The sequence below is a fragment of the Gavia stellata genome, chromosome 6 (assembly GCF_030936135.1).
Source record: "Gavia stellata isolate bGavSte3 chromosome 6, bGavSte3.hap2, whole genome shotgun sequence".
NCBI classification, from domain to species: Eukaryota; Metazoa; Chordata; class Aves; order Gaviiformes; family Gaviidae; genus Gavia; species Gavia stellata.
Genome location: NC_082599.1, coordinates 45725951 through 45747960, shown reverse-complemented (window position 1 = coordinate 45747960; position 22010 = coordinate 45725951). Strand labels below are relative to the sequence as shown.

At 39.0% G+C, this 22010-nt stretch overlaps 1 protein-coding gene across 2 annotated transcripts in view; it reads left to right on the top strand.

Moving 5' to 3' along the window:
* Positions 1–22010, top strand: part of OSBPL10 (oxysterol binding protein like 10) — a 122739-nt gene that overhangs the window by 94742 nt on the left and 5987 nt on the right. For both annotated transcript variants that reach the window (XM_059818634.1, XM_059818635.1), the window contains 3 exons: positions 4493–4639; positions 11342–11825; positions 20538–20724. In XM_059818634.1, the coding sequence (XP_059674617.1) occupies positions 4493–4639; positions 11342–11825; positions 20538–20724 (818 nt within the window). The remainder of the gene's footprint in view (positions 1–4492; positions 4640–11341; positions 11826–20537; positions 20725–22010) is intronic.

The window sequence follows — 22010 nt, the reverse complement described above, 5'->3', positions numbered from 1 at the left end:
ACAGGGACTTACTGGAGTGAGTCCAGCATGGATCCACAAAGATGATGAAGGTTCTGGAGCATCTTTCACATGGGGAGAAGCTGAAAGAGCTGGGACTGTTCAGCTTGGAGAAGAGAAGGCTTGGGGGGATCTTATCAATGTATATAAATACCTGATGGGAGGGAGTGAAGAACAGGGAGATGGAGTCTTCTGAGTAGTGCCCAGTGACAGGTCAAGAAGCAATGGACACATGACAGTCAGTCTGAACATCAGAAAACACTTTTTTGCTGTGAAGATAGTCAAACACTGGCACAGGTTGCCCAGAGAGGTTGTGGAGTCTCTGTCCTTGGAGATACTGAAAACGTAGCTGGACTTAAAATAGATCTTCTGGTTCTACGTGTCCCTGCTTGAGCAGGGTACAGCACAAGAGGTCGATTCCAACCTAAATGATACTGTGATTCTATATATTTCTTTCTCTCACCCACAACAAATAAACAAGATGAGATCCATGTCATACTTGACAGTACTGTTGCACAATATGGTTTGTGAAGTTATGTTGGAAAACTGAGTTCTGAGCCTTATAACTGAACTGATTATCTAAAAATTAATTTGCAGCACAGCAGTTAATTTGAAAAATTAACTTGTAGAAGAGTCTTTGGAAGAACAGAGGCAGGTTGCCGTTTGACAGAAACATAGCTTTTAACTCTTTGATTCTATCTGAGGCTTGTAGAAGTGTCTTTTTCCTGAAGACTTTTTTTTAAAATGCAGAATGTTTCCTTCAGAAACAATTTCTTTCCCTTACAGGTTTCATCTGTTAAAAAAGAATCAGCATGTTTTCTGATAAAGACTGCTGACTAGAACATCCATTTTGTATCCCAGCAGATGACCTCTCTAAATTAATCGATCCCAGTTCTAAGGAAGTGACCTGTTTAAAACAGATCTCTGCCAGCTTGTATTTTCATGTCTTTGGCCTTTAAACTTTGAAGTGAATCCCTTAATGGGATTTGTAGAAATGTTCTATTGTTTTCCATTCACATTTTTCTGAAAAATCTGGTGCTTCAGCCCAGTGTTGGAAACTCATTTTGATTAAAATGATTTTAAATATAAGCCCCTTTTTGGTGCTTGTTTGTAGCTGGTTCAGTATTTGATTCTCAGGGTTAGCACCCAAGCCTAGCTGTGCTGTTCATTCCCAGGCTGAGCTGTGCACAGCTCAATAGCTTTTACATTATGCTTTGACCACAGAGGAATGGAGCAAGTAACTGCTTTCCCACTTCAGCTTTGCAATTATATTGGGTGGGGGTGGGGGGTGTGTGTGTGTAGGGGTAGGGGGAGAGTGTATGTCTGTGTCTGATAATTCAGAAAACTGCCATTAAAGGATCATCACTCAACATAATCATTTGCATGCTGCTGCGTGCTTGCACATTGGTTACTACTAAACTGCATACTATTTCTGTGGAAAGAAAAAGAATTAAAAACCTGATTGGACTTTTATGATGCTTTAACAATACAGTAGCTTTGTATTTTGTGGCTGTACATCCACAGACCCTACATTGTGCTTACATGGTTGTTTTTTTAAAGAAAATATGCATTACTTAAAAAAGAAATGTCTATTTTCTGTGCTCTTAAAAAGTAATTCAGTAATTACCTAGAACAGCTAATGAGAAGAGAGGAAAATACAGAAAGGGTATTGCTTAGTGAAGATGACTGCTGTTGCTGTGACATAAATTGTAAACTGCTACTTAAGTTCTTACTTTGTTGGAAAGTGAGAAAAGATGCAGAAGACTGATGTCATTCTACATGCCCTGCAGGTCACTAGTATGTTGATAACTCTAATAGTAGAGTTGTGGGATTTTTGGTGCCCTTGCACATGTTCTTAAAAAAGGGGATAGTTAAGATAATTAAAATTACAGTCTTTATTGCAGAATGGTCATTAAACATGCTTGATCTTAATGTTACATTGTACTTATCCTCCCTGATGAGCAAGAAAGTCTTTCATTTAAAACAATGCAAACACTACTTTCCTGAGCACTTAAACTGTTCATAGGGTTGCTTGCCCGCGCTGTGCACGTTGAGTAGAGTAGCAATGAGAGGCAGTTGCTGTTTTGTTAGTAGCACTTTGAAAGGCATGGAAAACCTAATACCTGTTTTAGCAGGAAAGCAAGAAGAATTTTCTGTCCCTGGCTGAATGTGCAATCTTCAGTAGAAAAAGAAAATTCTTCATATATGATTTAGTCTGTGAACTTGTCGATGTGTAATTTGTTTATTTTCTGATGCTCTTAACAGCTAAAGGTTATGCAGCTGTTACATGTTCTCTTGAAAGCTTGTTACCTGCTAGCATGTTCTCTCTCTCTGTCTCTCTCTGTCTGTCTGTCTCTCTCTGTCTGTCTGTCTCTCTCTCTCTCTCACTCTCTCTCACTCTCATGCACACTCACTCACACTTTGGCCCCTTCCTCCTGCTCCCCACCAAGAGGACAGCCCACCAGGATATTCTTATTCTTTGGGGAACAGCAGTTCCATTTCCCAGTTGGAGCTGCGTGCATTTAAGCTCACTGATCTCAATGCCATGTGACTAGAAACGCAAGGAGCAGACTGACATCCGGCGAACACTCTCCAACTTGTCAGATAGCCAAAAAAAAAAAAAAAGAGGGGGTGGGAGTGAGGAGGGGAGGTTCCCTTGTGGTTTTTTTTCCTAGCGCTATTAATTCCTGCTGGAGCTTGTTTGCCGCGAGCTCGGTTCATGGCAGTAACAGAAGCAGCAGTGCTTATTCGGTAGCTCAGTGCTCTCAATGAGGTCAAGCTGGATCAAAGGGAAACCTCCTGTGGAAGCATCTACTGTAAGTTCTGATACTGCTTTTTCCACGCTCCCTTCAAATGAATCGTAGCCTGTACAACTGAGCCAGGCTTCTGTGCTTTATGTCTCCCCAACTGATAATTTTGTATGAGGTTGTCAGGTTTTATGTTAATTGAACTTGTCAGTAAGGCGTCAGTTGGATAATAATGCTGTGCATTTTGGGAGGAAAGGGCTCACCGTTCTATTCTTTTAGTTTCTGAGGGAGTGGGAAGAAGAAAGTGTGGTTTTGTCCTTTTGAAAAGCTCTAAGCTGTTGAGGTTACAGCTCATCAGATTCTGTTTTATGTAATCTACATATTCTACTTTCTAAATAAAGTAATTGTTAAGTGTCTTTCAAATGTCCTTGGATTTCATCAAATAGCTATTCTTTTGGGAATAGTTACCTAAACATTTATTTAATTGAAAAAAACCCAAACCACCAAACCCTAAAAAACAGAGGAAGAGAAAACACTTTATTCAAATCTTGGAAACATCTGTAGTAACTAAATTTCAGAGACAGTCTGCTTACACAAGCTGCTGTTGACCTGAGAGGTCTCTAATATGATCATTCAGAAATATTTCTTTGAAATCTAATTCTGAATATCATCTGGTTTTAATGAAACTTTTCAGTTGCAAAGACTTTCACAGTCAGATGAAAAATTTCTCATGTAACGAATTAGCTGTTTCTGCAAAAATGCTATTTAGCATGAAGGAATGCTAACTTTTGCAGGCAGTGTTGTCTCATTTGCAGCATGGAAACCTTGGGGAATAATGAAATGCTGGGCTGTAAATTTTTCAGCTATATAATCCAATTTTTTTTAAAGTACAAAAAACTTAAATATATTTATCTGGAAGGCTTGCAGTGGTTTCAATGAACTGAACAAAATAACTACCACTTGTTTGGATTATTGTTAGTAATACATTGTAAACCCTGAGGCAAAATAAAGTATCACAAATCATTATCTCTTTCTGCTGTAAAGTTCCTCTTGAAAAGAGATGGCATGATGTTTCTCTCTTGATCTTCAGCTAGTATGTCTGGAAACCAGGCAGTATTGGCATTATTGTGTTATGAAGCAGCGTAATGTTGCACATGTCATAAAGACTTGTGGCATTGCCTTACCCCCCAAAATCTAATCTCTTTGTCTTGTTGTTGTTCCCCCTCCCCCCAAAGGTGTGTACTTTAATTATAGTCGTCTTTTTATCTCTTTCAGTTAATAGTCTTGACTTTTAGATATGTAACTTGAAAGTTGGATAGAAGAAAGGAGAAAAATAGTGTGAAATCAGGTCATGCAACATGTAGGTGTGAAGTATGAATATTTGCTGGAGAGATTTATGAAACAAACTCTTGAAGACTCATTTTCAACTGTGTACTTCTATTTGATAAATAGAAGATCTGTTACTTTAATATGGTGTGATTTTTGTTTGGCATCACTGCAATATAAATACGAGAATATAATGTGTAAATTAGTGTCCAATACTTACCACTCTTGTTCTGAGGATAGGATCAAAATGCTCTATGGACCCATCACTGGATTTTTTTTTTTATTTTAAATTTGTATCTTTTCTTGGTTTTAACAGAGGCTGTCTTTGGTTCCATTGAGACAACTCCATTTTTAAACATATATCGTGGAAAAAAACATACTGTATCTTTTTGTGCAGATGGTGATGTTTCTTTTCATTTCAGCATTTGGCTTCTGAGTTGATCCTAGTTGAAGATGAAATGACAGATACTGAAGATAATGACGAGGAGGATTTAGGAGTCATGGATGATCAACGTAGTGTTATTCTCCATCTCATCTCTCAGCTCAAACTTGGCATGGACCTTACCAGGGTATGGACACTGTATCTCTTTTATAATTGTTCATTCTTTTTTCTTCTTCTCACCTTTCTGTGTGTGTGTGCATGCGCATGTGCGTGATGCCTGTGAGCATGTTTTGCCCCCATGGACAATGAAGTTTGCCTCTTCATAAAGGTGTGGTTCCAGAGAGCTATGGAGTGCTGTCTCCTGCTAGGCAGGCTTTCACATGAAGTGACCACATCAGATACTTTAGGGGTGGGGGGACAGGGTCAGGGGAAAGGGAAAGAGAAAAGAAGAAGAAAAAACCTCCGAAATGCTTCCTTTTTTTTTTTTAATAAGTCTTCTTTCAAAACAACCATATGTTGTGTTTGTATCCCACATGTATGTTAAATCAGGGTGCACTGAGCGTTTGAGGAACAATGTCAGTTTTATGGATGAAGAGGATACGTTACTGCTTTATGGATTGGATTCCATTTAAGTACTTGGCAGCTTCAAAAAAACCATGATGATAAAGAAATTACAGTCTTTGAAGTATCACTGTTCTTGTCTGTGCTAAGCAGCTCACCAGTTTAACCTTCTGTGTATCCTTCTGGTCCTGGAACCAGTATTGTTATGACCTTAACCATACTGATATGATCAGAGAAGTTACGGTGTTTGAGAAATTTCCCATAAGTCCTGAGAGTTTTGGAAATGAGGTGGATGTTCTGGAAGCAGGGAATGCCTCTTTTTGAATAGTTCTGCATTCCAGTGAAACCTTCTCATGGGACTTAAATAATCAAGTGAATTTTTGTAAAGATATGGAATACCTTTTCCTTCCACAAAGTTCTTCTACTTAAAAAAAAAAAAAAAAAGGCAAATAAAACCCCTATAACCCACTTCCACAAATAAGAAGAGCTCATTCTGACTGACTCCCTCCACAAATAAAAAAAAGTTTGGAATGACCAGAGAATCACCCTTGTGCATGAAGTGGCTATGCAGGAGATTCTTCCCATGGGCATTTTGATATTCTGAAGAGTTTGTCTGTTTTCCTTTTGATCTTACATACGAATCAAAAATCTATTTTTACTGTCACTTTCTTACAAAATAAGGCTTTCTCAATATAGTCTTTTCTGTGTCCTCTGGAACAACTGACAGTATTTAAAAATACTTACATTTTTTTAAGACTGAGCAATCTTGTGATCTGTTGCTAAGTATAGCTGTTGAATATCTGCACAGAAATTAATATTTTGTTCTAAATAGAACAAAAGTTTCATCATTTCATTTGTGAATAATTTATACCTGTCACTTCTTAGGATGTCTGGGGTTATGTACAGTTAATTTTTGGTTTTGTTTTTCTTACATTCCTTAATTTTTCATAGCTCTTCCTCTTTTCTGTTTTGGTTTGTTAATGTCTCAGTCCATAATGTTTAAACTAGACTAAGATTCCTTATCTGTTGTTCTTGTGTTTTCAAAACATTTTGTCTTTGGTAATGAACAAGATTTTTCTTCCATGATTTCCAGCGTCACCTTTTTGTCACAGCAGAGGAGGTTAAAAACCCAAAGACATGCAGTTAATGTAAATAAGAGAAATTCCCGTAAATAAGAGAAAGTCCCGTAAATAAGAGAAATTCCCGTAAATAAGAGAAGTGCAAACACTTATAAGTAGGAAGGTAAATATATATATGATAACCTATTTCTTACATACTGTTCTTAGAGCACAGTTTTTGAGGATAGTGATGAATATTATCAGTTCTATAATATGGCAAAATATTAGCATGCATGAATGTGTGTATATAATACCCACAGTCTGAAAAGAGGAACAGACATATGGCAGAGCTAGATCTGTCTCTAGTCTGTGTGATGCATAAATACACATGTGACGAGTATTAATGAGACGTGCCACATGTGCACATCACTTTTCTGACCATTTTGAGGATTAAAAAAAAAATAAATTGCAAGACAGCTGGCTGCTTTTTTTGTTAACTTTGCTTCCTAACGTGAGGCCCTTAGGGCCACAGATGTGTGACAATAAAGCTTCATTTGGTGGCTGCACCTCTTCTCGTTTTTCATTATTCCTCTGAAAATCAGATTTCAGATAGCCTTGATGCTAGTCAGCTTCTGCTAGAAGTGGTTTGTGGCACAGTAGTTGCTAATATCAGAGGCTGTTTTATGTTTCTATTTTTCTGTGCCTTCTTCCCTAGGGTTGTTTATTTGGTTCATTTTGTGGGCTATGGGTTGTAACATGATACACACATGAACAAACAGCTCTTCTGAGCCCTTGGTGGCTTCTGGTTCTGGATGCATAATCATTACCTTCATGTACCGTATCAGAGGAAACAGCATCTTTTCCTTTTCCTACAGGGTGCTTGCTTACGTTACTGTTGGCCTTGCCTGCACTGACATGAATTTCCCACAGTGATGATAGCCACATTTAATGTTGCAGAGGTGCTTCACTTCTTAAATGTGTCATGCTGCCATGCATTTTAATGAGGAGTTAAACAGTAAAAATCTCCTGTGAAGGAAAACACCTGCAATGGAGTTTTAAATCTGCATGGGGATTTGCTAGGACAGGCTAGGCTCTGTGGTGGCCAAATAGACTTCAGTAGCTGCTAGAGAGAGATGGGTGGGAGAGCAGTTCACAGCAGCAGAACATAGTACAAAAGTAATGCCTTGGACTGGATTAGGACTTTAAACCTCATTTAAAATTGGAATTGCTGGGGGAAAAATAAGTTTCTAAATTGTTCCTTGGACTTTTAAAATGAAAAATAGTGCCAAAAATCACTGACAACATGAATAAATGTGTTGGCAAATGGCATCTAATGGGTTGAAATTAATGCTAACAGTTTGTACAGATGGGTGATGACTCCCCTGCATGCCCTTACCATCCCTATGCAGTTAATATGTGCTAAAAATAAAGGGCTGCCAGTAATTCTGCAGAGTATCAACCTGTTGTAAATTAACTTTGTAGTATGTTCATGATGTTGTAAGTTTTTAATTTACTTGTCAATATACTTTTACCTTGTAATTTTAAAATATAAGTGGGATGAAAATAGCCTGGTTATTCCCACGGTGACACAGATGGCAGTGGGAAGCTTTTGTGCCTCTAAGAGAAGGACATCTCAGTATGGGGTACCTTGGTCAGATTTCTGAAAAATGCACAGAATGGTGCTGACACCTCACAGTAAATAGTAGGGGGGGATAATATCTCTGTTCTTAAGAAGCCATGCTCTTACTTCTCCTAGTTACATTCAGATCTAATTAAGTATAGGTGAATTCAAAGCTAGGAGGTTATGATCAAGCTTTAAACCAATGTCCTCTTTTGAACCTCAATGAAAAGGGAAGAATGCCTGTTAAACTGCTTCCTTTTCGCATGAAACGTGAGAGAGAGTAAGAACAGAGATTATTCTAACATTTTAGAATGCAGTCATGAGATTTTTTGCTTCAGACTTTGGCAACTTTGTATCCTAGAGAGGTTCTTTTGTCCATTTGGTTGTCACGCTGGCTTTTTCTCGGAGGTAAAAATTAGGTAGTTTTGACTTTTTATGCAAATACAAAAAAAAAGTAGTTGTTGTAGTCCAAAACCAATATAAAGAACATAGGTCTAAGTGCATTTTTCTAGACACTGCATTCTGCTTGGCTGCAGAAAAGTTGAAAACCTCGTTCCTTTGGAAGCTAGAGTACTAGCATGAGTGCATGACAGTCCAATGCTGGCCAGAATAATGCCATACACTTCCAAATTTGTTTTTTTTCTATTTTGCTTATTCCTGCAGAAATCAAGATAGGGCCAATTAAAAAAAAAAAAAAACTGCTGTGATTTTTTTTTTTGTTTTTTTTGGGGACTATGTTAGTGTGTGGTGGTGTTGCATAGTGAAACTTTCAGGCAATGAGATTATTTAGTAAAAGGCAGTATTTTCTAGGCATGTTCTGTAATACTGGAGTTGTGTAAGCTTAAAAACTCAAATATTTTTCATATGTAGTTCTGCCTCTTTTTGAGGAAAGAGTTCTACTAGTCTACGTTTTCCAGTGGATCCTTTCCTGCCACAGTTAAGGATGTAGTTTCCATTTTAGTTGGGCTTTTAAAGGAAGATCATTTGATCTGGAGTTCAAGCTTTATTCAGACTTTAAATTGATTCTTGAAATGGAATAATAAGTGCCCAGTGGTTCGTGACATCTCATTTAGTGGCTATGTTGGCATAGCTGTGTTAAGTATGTAGCTGCAAAGCACACAGTTAGCACTGGAGGGAGAGTAGTTATGAGGGCTAGATGATCAAGTCAACAGGATGAAACCATAGCAGTCTTAATGTTGTACATAAAATTTGCATAATCTTAAGTATGGTCCATAGTTTTCTTTCCTTCTCCTCCATTTGTGCTAATAAAGGTCACTCTTTTTAGAGATAGCCACTTGGACATAACAAGATGCAGAGTGCTGTTTATTCAAATGAGTGTCCCTGCCCTTTCAAGTCTGTGCAGTGAACTCATGATAGTCACTACTAGTATTTCGAGACACAAGTGATGGGATTTTTTCCATGTTTTGCTGTCAGGTTTCCCCCTTGATAACCTGGTCTTTGAGTGTACAGTTTATATTAAAATGAGATCCTGTATTGAGGTTCGGTAATGCCGAATTGCATTTTTTTTTAGATTATATTGGATAATGAATATTTGGTCAGAATGAGAATGTTGCAAGTAAGACAGAATTGTTTGAAGAGCTAAAAATAGTGTAAAAAAAAATCTACTGCCTTTCCACTTTGCCTTCCAGAGTTTTAGATTTCACTTTTAAAAACCAATCTCCTCAGCCCCTCGCTATCACACCACCATGGGGACTGCAGGCTATCTTTAACACTCAGTAGTTTGCCAGTCATAGTGCAAAATTAAGGTCCTGCATCTTTTGGGGCCTCATTAGGTTGGTTACAGAAACCATGTAGAGTCCCCAAGGCTTACAGACTAGAGTCAGAGGAATATTACAGATGGAACTTTGCTTGATTTATATCTAAACTTGTAAAAATTATGAGCCTATAAAAGACTGTATGTGTGTAAATAATATACGGAAGGAGAGAGCAAATGAGCGTGTATGTTACCAAATGGAGTGGTTATCATCTTCTGCAGCTGTGGTATGTTGACTTACTGTGTAGCTGTTAAGACTCTCTTTTGAGCTGTTGTGACTGGAATTTTTTTCCTGTTTACAAGTTTCATTGAAAAGAACTAAATGATTAATAAAAGTTTGACAGCTTCTATTTCATTATCCATGGGATCCAAAAGGACTGAACTGTGCTTTGGTCCCACCCGCAAGCTAGGATGGCAGGGAGGGAAAGCAGATGTGTTTGTTTGAAGGGTGGCTTCCTGCCTGCTGTACATAACCCTTGCTTTTGGGAAAGGGAAAAAGTAAATGCAATGAAGAATTAAAGAGGAAAGCAGAAGAATAGCTTTAATAGGGGAGAGCTGTTGGTCTGCATCTGGCATCATTGAGCCACTTCGACTCCAGACAAATTTGTGTGTGCCCGAAGTTCCTTGTTCGTCATGCAGGAGCAACCTCTGAGCTCCCCTGGGATGGTCCTGCAGAAGGTGTGGAGGGTGAGGGAGAAGGAATGGAGAGAAATAAATTATTTTATGTCCTGTAGCCCTTGCCTGTCTTGCAGTGCACTCCAGGATGTTTCACTCAAAACTTTTAACAAAGTGTTATTCCTAAATGGGTGACTTTGACAAGTCTGCTTTGCTAGATGAGCCACTTGAGATAGCATCCAAATCACTTGGGGCTGGCTCCCTCCAGTGCAGACTGTCTAGTGCCCAGTCCCAGATTTTTTCTGGGCCCCCTGGAGCATCTATAGTCCCAGGACATTAATGTAATAGTTTGTGCAGTTTTTGTTTATTTCAACTTGTCTGAAATAAGGTGAAGGCATGCAGGGACCCACCACAGTAGTATGGTACGATCTCAAACTGAGGGGACATGCCGTGTGCCTGGAGGTGACAGGAGAGCCTAGAAGTGCCAAGGGATTTGACTTGGGAGGTGGAAGGGGACATGACACATATGATGACAATGTAGGGCAGAGGGAGTCAAACCTGGAGTGGTTTCTGGCCTCTTGGGAGGAGTCCTTGGCATGATTTTATCCTTGGAAACACACCTGAGATTTGGGTTTGGTTGGATCTAGTTGGCTTGGTTTGTTAGAGGCTGCAGGGGACCTAATACGTACGCAGTGGGTGGTCAAGGTCCCAGGAGTGAAATTGGGAGCCCAGTTGTTTGACAGAATGGGTAGATGTACCCCTTGCACTATCCACTGCTTACAGGTTGGTGATGTGTATATTTATATAAAATACTCATCTTCTAGTGGTTTGGGAGGGTGTGCCCTGCCCTTTTTGGAGTATTATGACCAGTTGGGCTTGTTGATGTAAATTAATTTACATCAAAGTATGTTTTTATGTCCTGTAAACAAGGAGAACAATGGTTGGTTTGTTAACTGAGAAGAGAGGAAAAGGCAGATTTCCACGTGAGCGGAACGGCCCATCCCTGTTGTGTGAGCTGCTGTTGAGACTCATAATGAAATAGGAAGCAGTCTGCACAGCTATCAAGGCTGCTGCTTTTTCCTTTGCTCATTATTTACATTGCAAAGAAAATTAAATTGCTGTGGCAGAGGGAAGGAAAATATGCTGTCCTGAAACTTGGCAGGGCCAGAATTGCAGCTGTCTTAACTGTTCTCCCCCCCTTCCCCTGCGGTAGTATGATCATGGGGAAATCATATCTGCCTTTGTCTGCTTTGCATACAGGTAGTGCTTCCAACATTTATTTTGGAGAAAAGATCCCTGCTGGAGATGTATGCAAATTTCATGGCCCATCCAGACCTGTTTTTGTCAATTGCAGCTGGAGCCACTCCCGAGGAAAGAATTATCTGCTTTGTGGAGTATTATCTAACAGCTTTTCACGAAGGCCGAAAGGGAGCGGTTGCCAAGAAGCCCTATAACCCTATAATTGGTGAAACATTTCATTGCTCATGGGATGTGCCTAAAGATAAAGTGAAAGCATTCAGAACTAACGGTACCTCCACGGTTTCTAAGGACCCAACCAAGGAGTTTGGCCAGGACCAGTCCATGTGCTACAAGCTGAGGTTTGTAGCTGAACAAGTATCCCATCATCCACCGATATCTTGCTTTTACTGTGAGTGCAAAGAGAAGAAAATGTGCGTGAACGCTCATGTATGGACCAAAAGCAAGTTTATGGGCATGTCAATAGGTGTTTCTATGGTAGGTGAAGGTAAGAAACGTGCTTTTATTTTGGTTTTTTGAGCTAATGTTGTGGGTGTCAACGCAACAGAAATCCAGATGTTTTCCTGCTTGTTCTCCCTCTGACCTTTCATTTGAACCTTGTAGCTATTTGGTTTTGTGAAGTTTGGAATTAAAACTGCAGGGTTCATACAACTTTTTTCTGTCCAGACAGAATGTGACACACACATTATGTATATAAATGTGTGTGTATATTTATGTGAGTCTGTTAACATATGACTGTACTTCAGTTTTAATTAAGTTGCAGTAGCAAATGGCTACTGACAGCATATTCGGTATCACTTTTAAAGTGATACGCGATTTGGTATGTGACAGTTTCACAACTGGAACAAAGCAATAGGAAAAAACATGTTTTTACTTTTTTTTACTAACATTCTTTTTTTATGGTTTCTGCAAAGAATCATGGTTTGTGTAGTGTTTACAAAGTTAGTGTATTATCTCAAGCTTTATAGAAAGTCATGTAGTTGAGGTATAAATCATGATTTGCTCTATCATGCTTTGTGATAAGTCATTGCTCAACATGAATTCAGAAATACAGGGAATCCTAACAAATTCTTAATGGATGATCTGAACTGATAAACACACCTGTACCAGTGTCATTACTGACTGCTAATGTATTGATTTAATGTTTCTAAGCAATTTATTCAGTCCCTTTTTGCCATTTGAGGGTAATTTCCTATGTATGGTTTTTAGTGTTTTGTCTTAACTAGTCTTTAGACTGTAGTCTCAGAAGTACCAGGGCAGCTTACAGTAAATTTACGGTTGGACTTGATGATCTTAAAGGTTTTTTCCAACCTAAATGATTCTATGGTTCTATGATTCTAAATGCTTCCTTGTGTCATGTTATGTTAAATACTATGACATCAAAGGTAGTAATAAAGTAGAGGGGGAACTGTATGTATGTTCTGCTATTTCTACTAGCTAGAACTAAAAAACGAACTCAAACAGTAGAAAGGCCTACAGTAGCTTCCTTCCTGATGGCGATGTAGTCCCTTTTTTGTAGAAGAGCCATGAAACTTCCTTACTACTGGATTTGATATTGTTGTGATAGTTAAAGCCTATAGTTAAAGCATGGCTATTTCCTTCTTTCTATGATTTAGGTATTTTGCTTTTAATACGGAGTTAAGGAAGTTGGGAAGGGAGTGTCAGAATGGAAATCAGCCCTTCTGTCTATCTTCTGACTGTACTACTGCCAGCCTGAGTCATTGGTTTAACTTGCTGCATTTTTCTGGTACATATTAGTTTCTAGTACTCTTTTTCTCAGTGAAGGGAGCTATTTAATGGAAATAAAATGAAACACAAAGTCGCTTATGATTATGTAGGAGTAGGGAAATTTCTTTTTCTTGCTGCTAGCACACAGAGTTCCCTGGGATTGGGGGTGTCTACTGTGGGGATTATTTAAGACTTCAAATTCCTGATATGTCCCAGTTTTGAGAGAGAGAGGATCTAGGAATTAACCACTTCCCTACCCCAAGGATTGTTTAATGTGTGTTTGTGAGAATAAATTCTCTCCTATCCCCCCCCCTTTTTTTTTTTTTCCACGATCCTGGAGGTATCCCAGGAGTGGAGGCAGGCTTTGGGGAACATCTGCAATGGTGAACTCTTCTATTGCAAGGTTTGCTGCTGTCTTTATGATGGGCATTTTGGGAGGAAGTTGGGTTTACCAATTTATAGTTTTCATTTGTCTTTTTTCTTCATGGAAGTAGTGAAGAAGCACGCAGCTTCATGGGTGACAGCATTTCTGGGAAGTGATGGAGAAACTCCAGTGCAGCCCAAGCATTTCTGTTGCATGTTGAAGACTGGCAATAGGGAGCAAGAAGTTGTACCACTGCAGTTCTTCTATCATCTGAAAACTGCCAGCCTAAATCTGACATCCTCAGTTTAAAATGTTTGCTTCACAGTGCGGTTTCTTCACTTGAAACTACACTTTCTTCAAACTTCTTTTTTATTTATTTTAGTCCCAGGGAGGTCTTCCTAGTTAAGTTGGTGTGTAGATTTGTCAAGCTGTGCAAAAATTAGATGCTACTGCAGATGTTTCCCATGTGCTGCATAAATATAAATTCTGTATTAGATTGATGTCAGCGTGATTACTGGGGAATAGATTGCTGACCCAAAAAGTAGCCGCTGGACTTAAAATGTGGAAAACCTATGTATTTACATGTCTGGTAATGCAGAGCCTAATAATTTTTTAATGTGAAATGTAATTTGGAGAATTTTCTTTGTATTTAAGGACATTTTATACATTGCAGCATTTCAAATGGGGTGAGTTAGTCTAGCAAAGAGTAGATTGTGGAAAGACGCTGTTAGTCAGAAGGTGTATGAAGGTAGAAGCTGAAGTTTAGCTACTAAGAGAAGCTTTCTGAGAACAAGATTGGCTGGTAAGGTTGTAGAATCTTATTTTAAACTGTTAAAACTAGATTAAGCGAGTTTCTCGGGAATGATTGAAGTATGGCTGATCCTGCTGTTGATAAGAGACAAAGTGACATCTCATGAATCATAGAAATCCCTGGGTTTTGTTTGTTTCTTTTTTCTTTTTTCTTTTTTTTTTTTTTTGTGCATTGGATGACCAAACTAATCACGTGTTATTGTTGGGGTTTTTTGTGTTGTCCCTTCCTCCTCTTTTTTCCTTCCCCCCGCCCCCTTTGTTGAGCATTCAGCCCTTTTTTTGGCTGTTGCTGGAGTTTGCTTACATACATGCAGGTGCCTTTGACTTTTTGTTAGATCAGTAAAGATTTTAGATTCTGCATGAGGCTACTTGAAAGGCAGTTTCCTTGATATCTCTAATATACCTGTGTCCATTCTGAGACTTCATTTAAATAATTCTGGTGTTGGTATAGTAGTTTCATTATATTGTGCATTCATTCAGTACTATTTGATGTATGTAGGAAAAAAGATTTCCTTCCAAACAGAGCATTAGAGAGCTGCAATTAATATTTTGGATAATTCAGTGGTAGGGAGTGACTGTGATGTTCTAGTTCAGATATTTATCAGAACAGTTTTGTTTGACCTGTAACTTTGTTGTCACCTTACTGTTGAATACAAACAACTGTGATGTGTTTTGAAACTTTGCTCTCTACTGAATAGTTTTGTGTGTGTCCTTCAAACAATTCAATGAAGCTTTTTGTACTGCAGTTGGCTGTTTACAGAAATAAAGTAGTACTGAATTTTTGGACCTATATTGTGTAAGGAATATGCTGGTAATGTTTCTGTGGTGCTTTGGAAGTGGTTTTTTTTTTCTTTTCTTTAAACTTGTCTCAATGTCCTTAGAAGCATAGAGCATGTTGCTTTTTATGATTTGTTGTAAGAAGCAGCAGTGGATATGCTGAAATAGGATGTCATGGAAGTACAAAGGCTTCTATAAGAATTTAAAGAATTAGGGGATTTGAAGACGGTATGATCCTGTCATACAAAAGGTACAGCTCAGGATCTTAATTGTACAATTTTTAGTGTATGTTGCACCTCAGAGTGACTAAGATTTATTTTTTTTTTTCCTATCTGTGATTTTTGTTTATTAATTCAAAGTAAATATCAGTTGCAGAGATGCAGAACAAGTAGGAAAGCACTGCTGGAAATCCATGTGAGAAGCTGTTTTTTATGCTAGCCCTTCATCTGTGGTTATGAGGGGTCTAAATCTGGCTTGCTAATGAAATGTCTCAACTTTTTCCTTCACTATGTGACAAAACCCCCATTCTTCAGAGTAGTCAGCATTGAGTTTCCTCATGAGAAAGCTACCCTGAATAGAAGAGAGGATATTTTGCATAAAAGAATTCATGTTGCATGCGCAGTTCCTAATTCTGGTTAATGTCAATTATGTACTAATGAGAGAGTGAGGGAGGAAAAGAGGGTGTAATGAATAGGATCACATTAAGATTTAAATTAGCAAGGAATGGGAGAGTCAGTGTAAATATTTAATGTTTTTTACGTGGTCCAAAGAATCTTCAAACAGATACTGGTTGTAGGGTAAGGATGCTTTAGTGGAAACGGCGGTGGTGAGCACACCTCAGTGTGGGCTGTGCGTGTTCCTTAACTGCTCTTGGGTTTTGTTCCAAAGCAGCAAAATCCAACAAAAAGTGTTACCTTTGATTCATGGGTTAATTTTGCAGAGAGCATAAAGTACGTTTAAGTGGATTGCTCTGTATTATCAAGAGGCTAGTTACGTCTTGTGTTTTCACTCCTACTATTTTAAATGTTTTAAAAACTGGTGAGGTGTAGGCTTCCAAAAATTGTTTTTTAAATTGAAATCAACCGTGAAAAGATTTGATAGGCAGGGCAAAGGTTCAGTGCTCTTTCCAGGGTAAATCTAAATGAAAGCAATGAATGTCTTTTCTCTTGGTTTATTTCTGTTCAAATATATGTATGTGCATGTGTTTATAGATGTACAGGTCTATAATTTCTATTCCTGAGGCGTTAGAGACTTTTTAATTTACCCGTCCCAAAGATTAACTGCTCCATGCAACTAGAGCTACCTAAATATTTCCCTAGTACTAATTTTTGTATTAATATTTTTTTAGCCCAGTGGTTTCAGGCAGTTTCCATATGGCATGGCACTCATTACTTAATTTAGCAAATGGCTTCAGTCTTTGGAAAATGAGCAATGCAGTACAGCTTGCTGGAATGTTTATGAGATGATAAGAGCCTGGTTCTGGCATTTCATGTTTTCCCGTGCGTATCTGTGTGGCTGGTGATGCACTACGCCAGTGTGGAGTACATCCTGTAGGTAACTTACTCCTGTTTGTGCATGTTATGAATAATGCAGACAGTGTGAAGAGCCTGTTAAATTAGGAAACTGCCTCAGGACGTTTGTGACCTACGTATCATTTGTTGTTCAGATTGATCTCCATACAATCAGTGGGAAGCATTAAATTTCACATGCCTCTTCTGCAACTTATTGATCCAGAGCCTTCTCTGGGTATTTCGTCAATACGTGTTACTGGAAAATCAATTCACAAAGCTGCAGCATCAGTGAGGGACGTGTAATAGTCAAACAGGGAAGATTATATGCTGCAAACATCACTTCCTTTAATGCAGACTGAGGAGTTGTGGAAAGGAGCATGACTGCGAGTACATTGCCTTAGTCAAAAGCAGGAGTAAATGGTGTTGAGGACATTTCAAAGGGGAATTTAAAAATTCTGCACTTGTTTATAAAAAATTCACCCTTCTCTGTGGGATTTTTTCTAATAAACTAGATTACTAAATCCACTGTTCCTCCCAGAGTACTTATCTGGTGCACTCTTCCATGCATAATTGCTGCCTATAAATACTTAACGTTTTTTTTAAAGGAATTTGTAGTTTCCTCCTCTCACATCAAAGAATTATTTCAGAAATGTTGCTGAAAATGGGAGAATCTTCTACAACCTTTCATGTATATTTACTTATAGCCATTTTTAAACTAAAAATGAATAAACCCTTATAGTGGGGAAGCAAGGGAAGAAAAAAAAGCCTGTGTGTTTTCCAGCAGATATTTTTAAAGATCAGTCACAATGTAATGATACTTACCAGCAGATGTTAAAAGTACACAACACTTTAAAATAACTGTTAGATTTTAGTTGTTCTGCCTTTAATTTCTCAAGATTTAAACTTGGCAGGGTAGGGCATGAATTCAAATTGTGGTAGCAGTTACAAATGTTGACTCTCAGTGTCATTTTGGCTTCCTCTTTCCAAAGAGAGCACGAGTCTCAGTTCAGACATGGTGGTGCAGCTACAGTCTTCAAGGTGCTTCAGTTAAATGAGGTTTTGCACGTGAACTCTGCAAACGACGGAATGCAAAACTAACAGTCACGTTATATATCCACAAGTTGTGGATATTTCAAATCTTCCCTTTATTCTTTTTTAGATTATAATTACTGAGCTGAAGTCATATTTCAAGTGAGATAGCACTTCATTAAAAATTTATTTATTCAGGTGTTTAAGGAATTCAAAAAATATGCTACCAGCTGCTAAAAATACTGCCAAGGGAGCTGGGTTCAGTTTTTAATATCTAACCTGCTGTAGTGGTTAAATATTTACATTGAAGGTCACTGCTGTTATTTGCTGTTCACTTTTCAGTGTGCTTGGCAGTGTTCATTAGAGCTCTGCATCCCTCCCAGTCGAGTATGGGGGGAAAAAAGCTATCGATCCCGTCAGAGAGACAAAAGCAAACCTATACTAACCCAGAAGGAAATTGTATTTATCACGGCAGTTTCCTCTAACATGGGTACATGCAGTGATGGTCAGAGGAGGATGTCTGGGCCCAGGGAAGTAGGAGGCTCTGGAGAAGCTCACATGAAGGTGTGGTTCATAAATACAGTGAGGTTCTCCCCCAGTAGTGAGCACCACACCTGCCTACCGTACTGCTATTAGACCTTTTGTCTTTAAAAAAAACCCCAAACACAAAACCCTCACAACAACAAAACCCCCAAAACTGTCATGTTGGAAGCTGATGCTTTCAGGCAGACTGTGCTTTTTGACTGTGTGAGGATTGTGTCTGTGCCTGGACCATTAAGACTGGGGAAACGTGACCTCAAGGGTAGCACCGCAGGCCATTTCCCACAGCTGGTAGCTGCTACATGTCTGTTGCCTGTGACTGTAATGAAGAAGGTGGAGAATAAATGGGAAGAGGAGGAGAAAGGAAAGCTGACCTACCTGAGTCTAAAACCTGTTGTAGTTCTTTATGTGGAAAATGCCCAACTGGAGACTGTCAGGTTTCATTTCTGCATTTGATTAGTACCCGTTAGCTTTCTTTGATCCTTTTTGAATATCATCATCTAGTTAAAAGGCTTCTTGATTGTTCTTTATTAACTTAATGTTACTACAGCATCCATTTAACGAGCTTGATAAGCAGAGTTGTCTTTTTGAGTAAAAGTTCTTCCTGGCTGTGTGTCCTGGGTGAGATGGGTAGTTCAGCCTTCCTGCAGTGTGTTCAGCTTGGTTTTACCTGCAGGTATGGAGCTGAGGAAGCTTGAGGCAAAATGTGTGTGTGTTCCAGCTGTGTCCTGGCTGTTCCCTGCTGGTGAGGGTTCAGGACATGACATGAGGAACCTTTGACTTGCTGAGGCAAAATGATTAAAGGTCCTTTTAAGACATTGCTTTTCTGTGTCTGTGCTTTTGCACTCTCCAGCTCATTTGTGTCAAACTTGCCGGAGTAGAAATGCTGGCTGTGTTATTGCTGGCAGGCTGAGGTTGCAGAATTCCTGAGAACAGCTGCGTAAAACTATTCTGGTTTGCAAAAGATGTTTTCCTGTGGAACAGTTTCAGAAGGCAGAAGTGCCAAGTTGTGGAGCTTCCGGTGCCTGCGTTTAGTTCTATTAATTGGAGCCAATATTTAAGATGATGATTCTGTTAGAGCTCTGTGCTTTTAAATAGTAGTGCCTTGTTCCTATTGAGTGCTTTTTCATCATTACATGTCAGATCACTTTGCAGAATTAGTGTTGTTATTCCCTTAAACCGATAGACAAACTAATCAATACCACTACCAATGTGTTCTTCCCCTATCTGCCCCAGGGTTAAGGCAAATTGGCTTGAGCTCATCTTGTTTATAAACAGATATTATTACTATGTCAAGATAATTTTCCTGATTTCCACCCCCCCAATATTTCTGGGTTCTAAATGCTTCCTGTCATGGGTTATTTTCAATTGCTGTTATGAAAAATTGTTTTCAAAGCTGTAATTTTTGCCTTTAGGCAGTTATTAAATGGGACACAGAAGAGTGTAAAACTCTAATAAGAAATCTACTACAGGTATTTGGCATGCTCTAATTCTATGTGCAAGGTTTAAGGTGCTGTTTACCTTTTGTCCTATTCTTTGTCATCCTGAAGACCAAACTACAGCTATGGTGGGGATAGAGCTGTATCCTTAACCCCAGGGGAAGCTAAGATCTGATCAGACATGCAACTTTCTTTGTACTTCCAAATAATCTCGAAAAATTACTGCTGCTGCATGTTGTTGTTTTTAGTTACAACACCATAATGCTGAGGGTGGAGGAACCTTTACAGAATGAAATAGAATTGTCAGTAATTTTCTCTGCATGGTAGACACATTTGTCCTGGTGGTAATAGAGCAGTGGCCCTGATGGCCTCATTGATTATGCAAGACTTTTGCAAAGGCTGTGTGAGAAATCAGCTGCTTGGAATTGAAGGAACAAACTTCTAGGGAATTTGTAGGTAGCTTCCTTAAGCATATTTCCTAGTTGCACCCAGGCAGACCTAGAGAGAGCCTCTCACTCCCACCAACAAATGCATCAGTAAGAAATTAGTGGAGAGGACCTGGTTGTGTCTGACTGAATGAAGAACTGAAGAGTCCTTTGGCCGTGCCCATATTTTTTCTGGAGACACATTATGATATGACACTGAGTGAGCATCTCAATACTCAGTGTGGCTTTTTGCAAGAAAATGTTATTTTTTTCCAGATTTAACAGTTTATTGCTTGTCAATAACACAAGGTAAGTAATCCAGTCAGATTTTCTGATAAGCTGTTTTGTACCATGAAGGACCCCAGGGTACACATTCAGATTGTGTGCTTTTGAAAATGTTTGAAGAAATTTGTTCCAGAGGGCAGGCACTTTTTTTTAGCAGACAGTACCCTCCTTCAAGGAGAGTTGCACATTGATCTCTGTGGAAGTACATTTTGATGACAGTAATTGATCAGTGACTGTCAGGTCTTATCAGTGAACTTCTATCATTTCACTTTCAACCTTCTTCCTATGTAGGTGTTCTTTACTTGATGGAACATGAAGAAGAGTATGTTTTCACCCTGCCTAGTGCCTATGCTCGCTCGATACTTACCATCCCATGGGTGGAGCTTGGAGGGAAAGTCAACATCAATTGTGCCAGAACGGGCTATTCTGCTACAGTCACATTCCACACCAAGCCGTTCTATGGAGGAAAGGTCCACAGGTATGGGATTTACTGTCTTACTCTTGTTTACCTGCTACTGGATTTCAATGGAAAGGCTCTTCGGCATCAGTTCGGTTCTTCTGTTGGAGTTACCTGAATTTCTTTTTCTGTTAGTGTCTGAGATGACTTACAGCTGTAGAGCACAGTTTATTGTAGTTACACATTTTATATCATTTAACTGAATTGGCTATATTTCTTTCATTAAACTAAAGTGAATGTATACTTCCAGGCTCTCTTGCTTGTAAAAATTGCTATAAGTGCAGGATCAAAAAACGTACATAGAAAAGGCAGTATTTCTGCTAGACCAGCTGCTGCTTCTGTGTGAGTCTTGTAGATGAACTGGTGTTCCAGGTGGAGCCCCTGTAAGGAGGAGAGAAGCAAAAGTGTTGCTGCCCATAGCAGTAGCTCCCTGTTGGGGACTCCCACTTCTGGACTGAAATTCCAGATAATGAAAATATTATTTATGTGTCTTTGGTTCCCCTTGATTAAGGCTGTGAAGAGGCACTGTGCAAGATAGCTTCCTGTCTTACTTCCATGCTCAAGTTCATGACCCAATCGTTAACGTACACAGACCCCTTGTTCTGCTGCGGACTGCAGCAAGGCTGTGTTGCCTGTTGGGATGGTGTGCTTTTGCATAGTTACCTCTGTTTTGTTTCAGTTCATCTAATTATTCTTCCATATGTGTGTCAACCATTTCAATATTGTGTTCAGGCAAGTATCAACATGGGCTGTTCTGACACAGGTTTTTCTGAAAGGTTTAGATTTAGTAATTGTTGCCATCAGGGTGAGTGAAAATTGGGGAAGGTTGTGCTTTAGTAGTTTAATTTAAAAATGTAATTGAGTTTACAGATTACTTGACGTGGCTTGCTGAAGCGTGTGTGTGCATGTTTATGGACACACACACACGAAACTTCTCTCTGCATTTTGGTTTTCCAGTGCTGTCTATGTATTTTGCTCACTCTCAGACCAGTTCTTGGATGACTAAGGTAGCTTTAATCATTGCCTCTCAGCAGCTGAGAAGTAAACTTACAGAGCTAAAGAGGAAAATAAAGGTATCTGAAATCTTTGACATAGGTATCTGACAGCATTATGTTCAGGTGTGAAAATAACACGCATACTGAAAATGTCACATGAATGTCAGGAGTTGTTTTTCAGGCTGATGAGGTAAACAGTTTTGGGTTAGAGCTGAGTATCACTGTTTTAAGTTGGGTTACTGCTGTACTTGGGGAGAATGTCGTCCAAAAGCTATTGCTGTGTTAGCAGAGCTTTCTTGGGTTGAGCCTTTC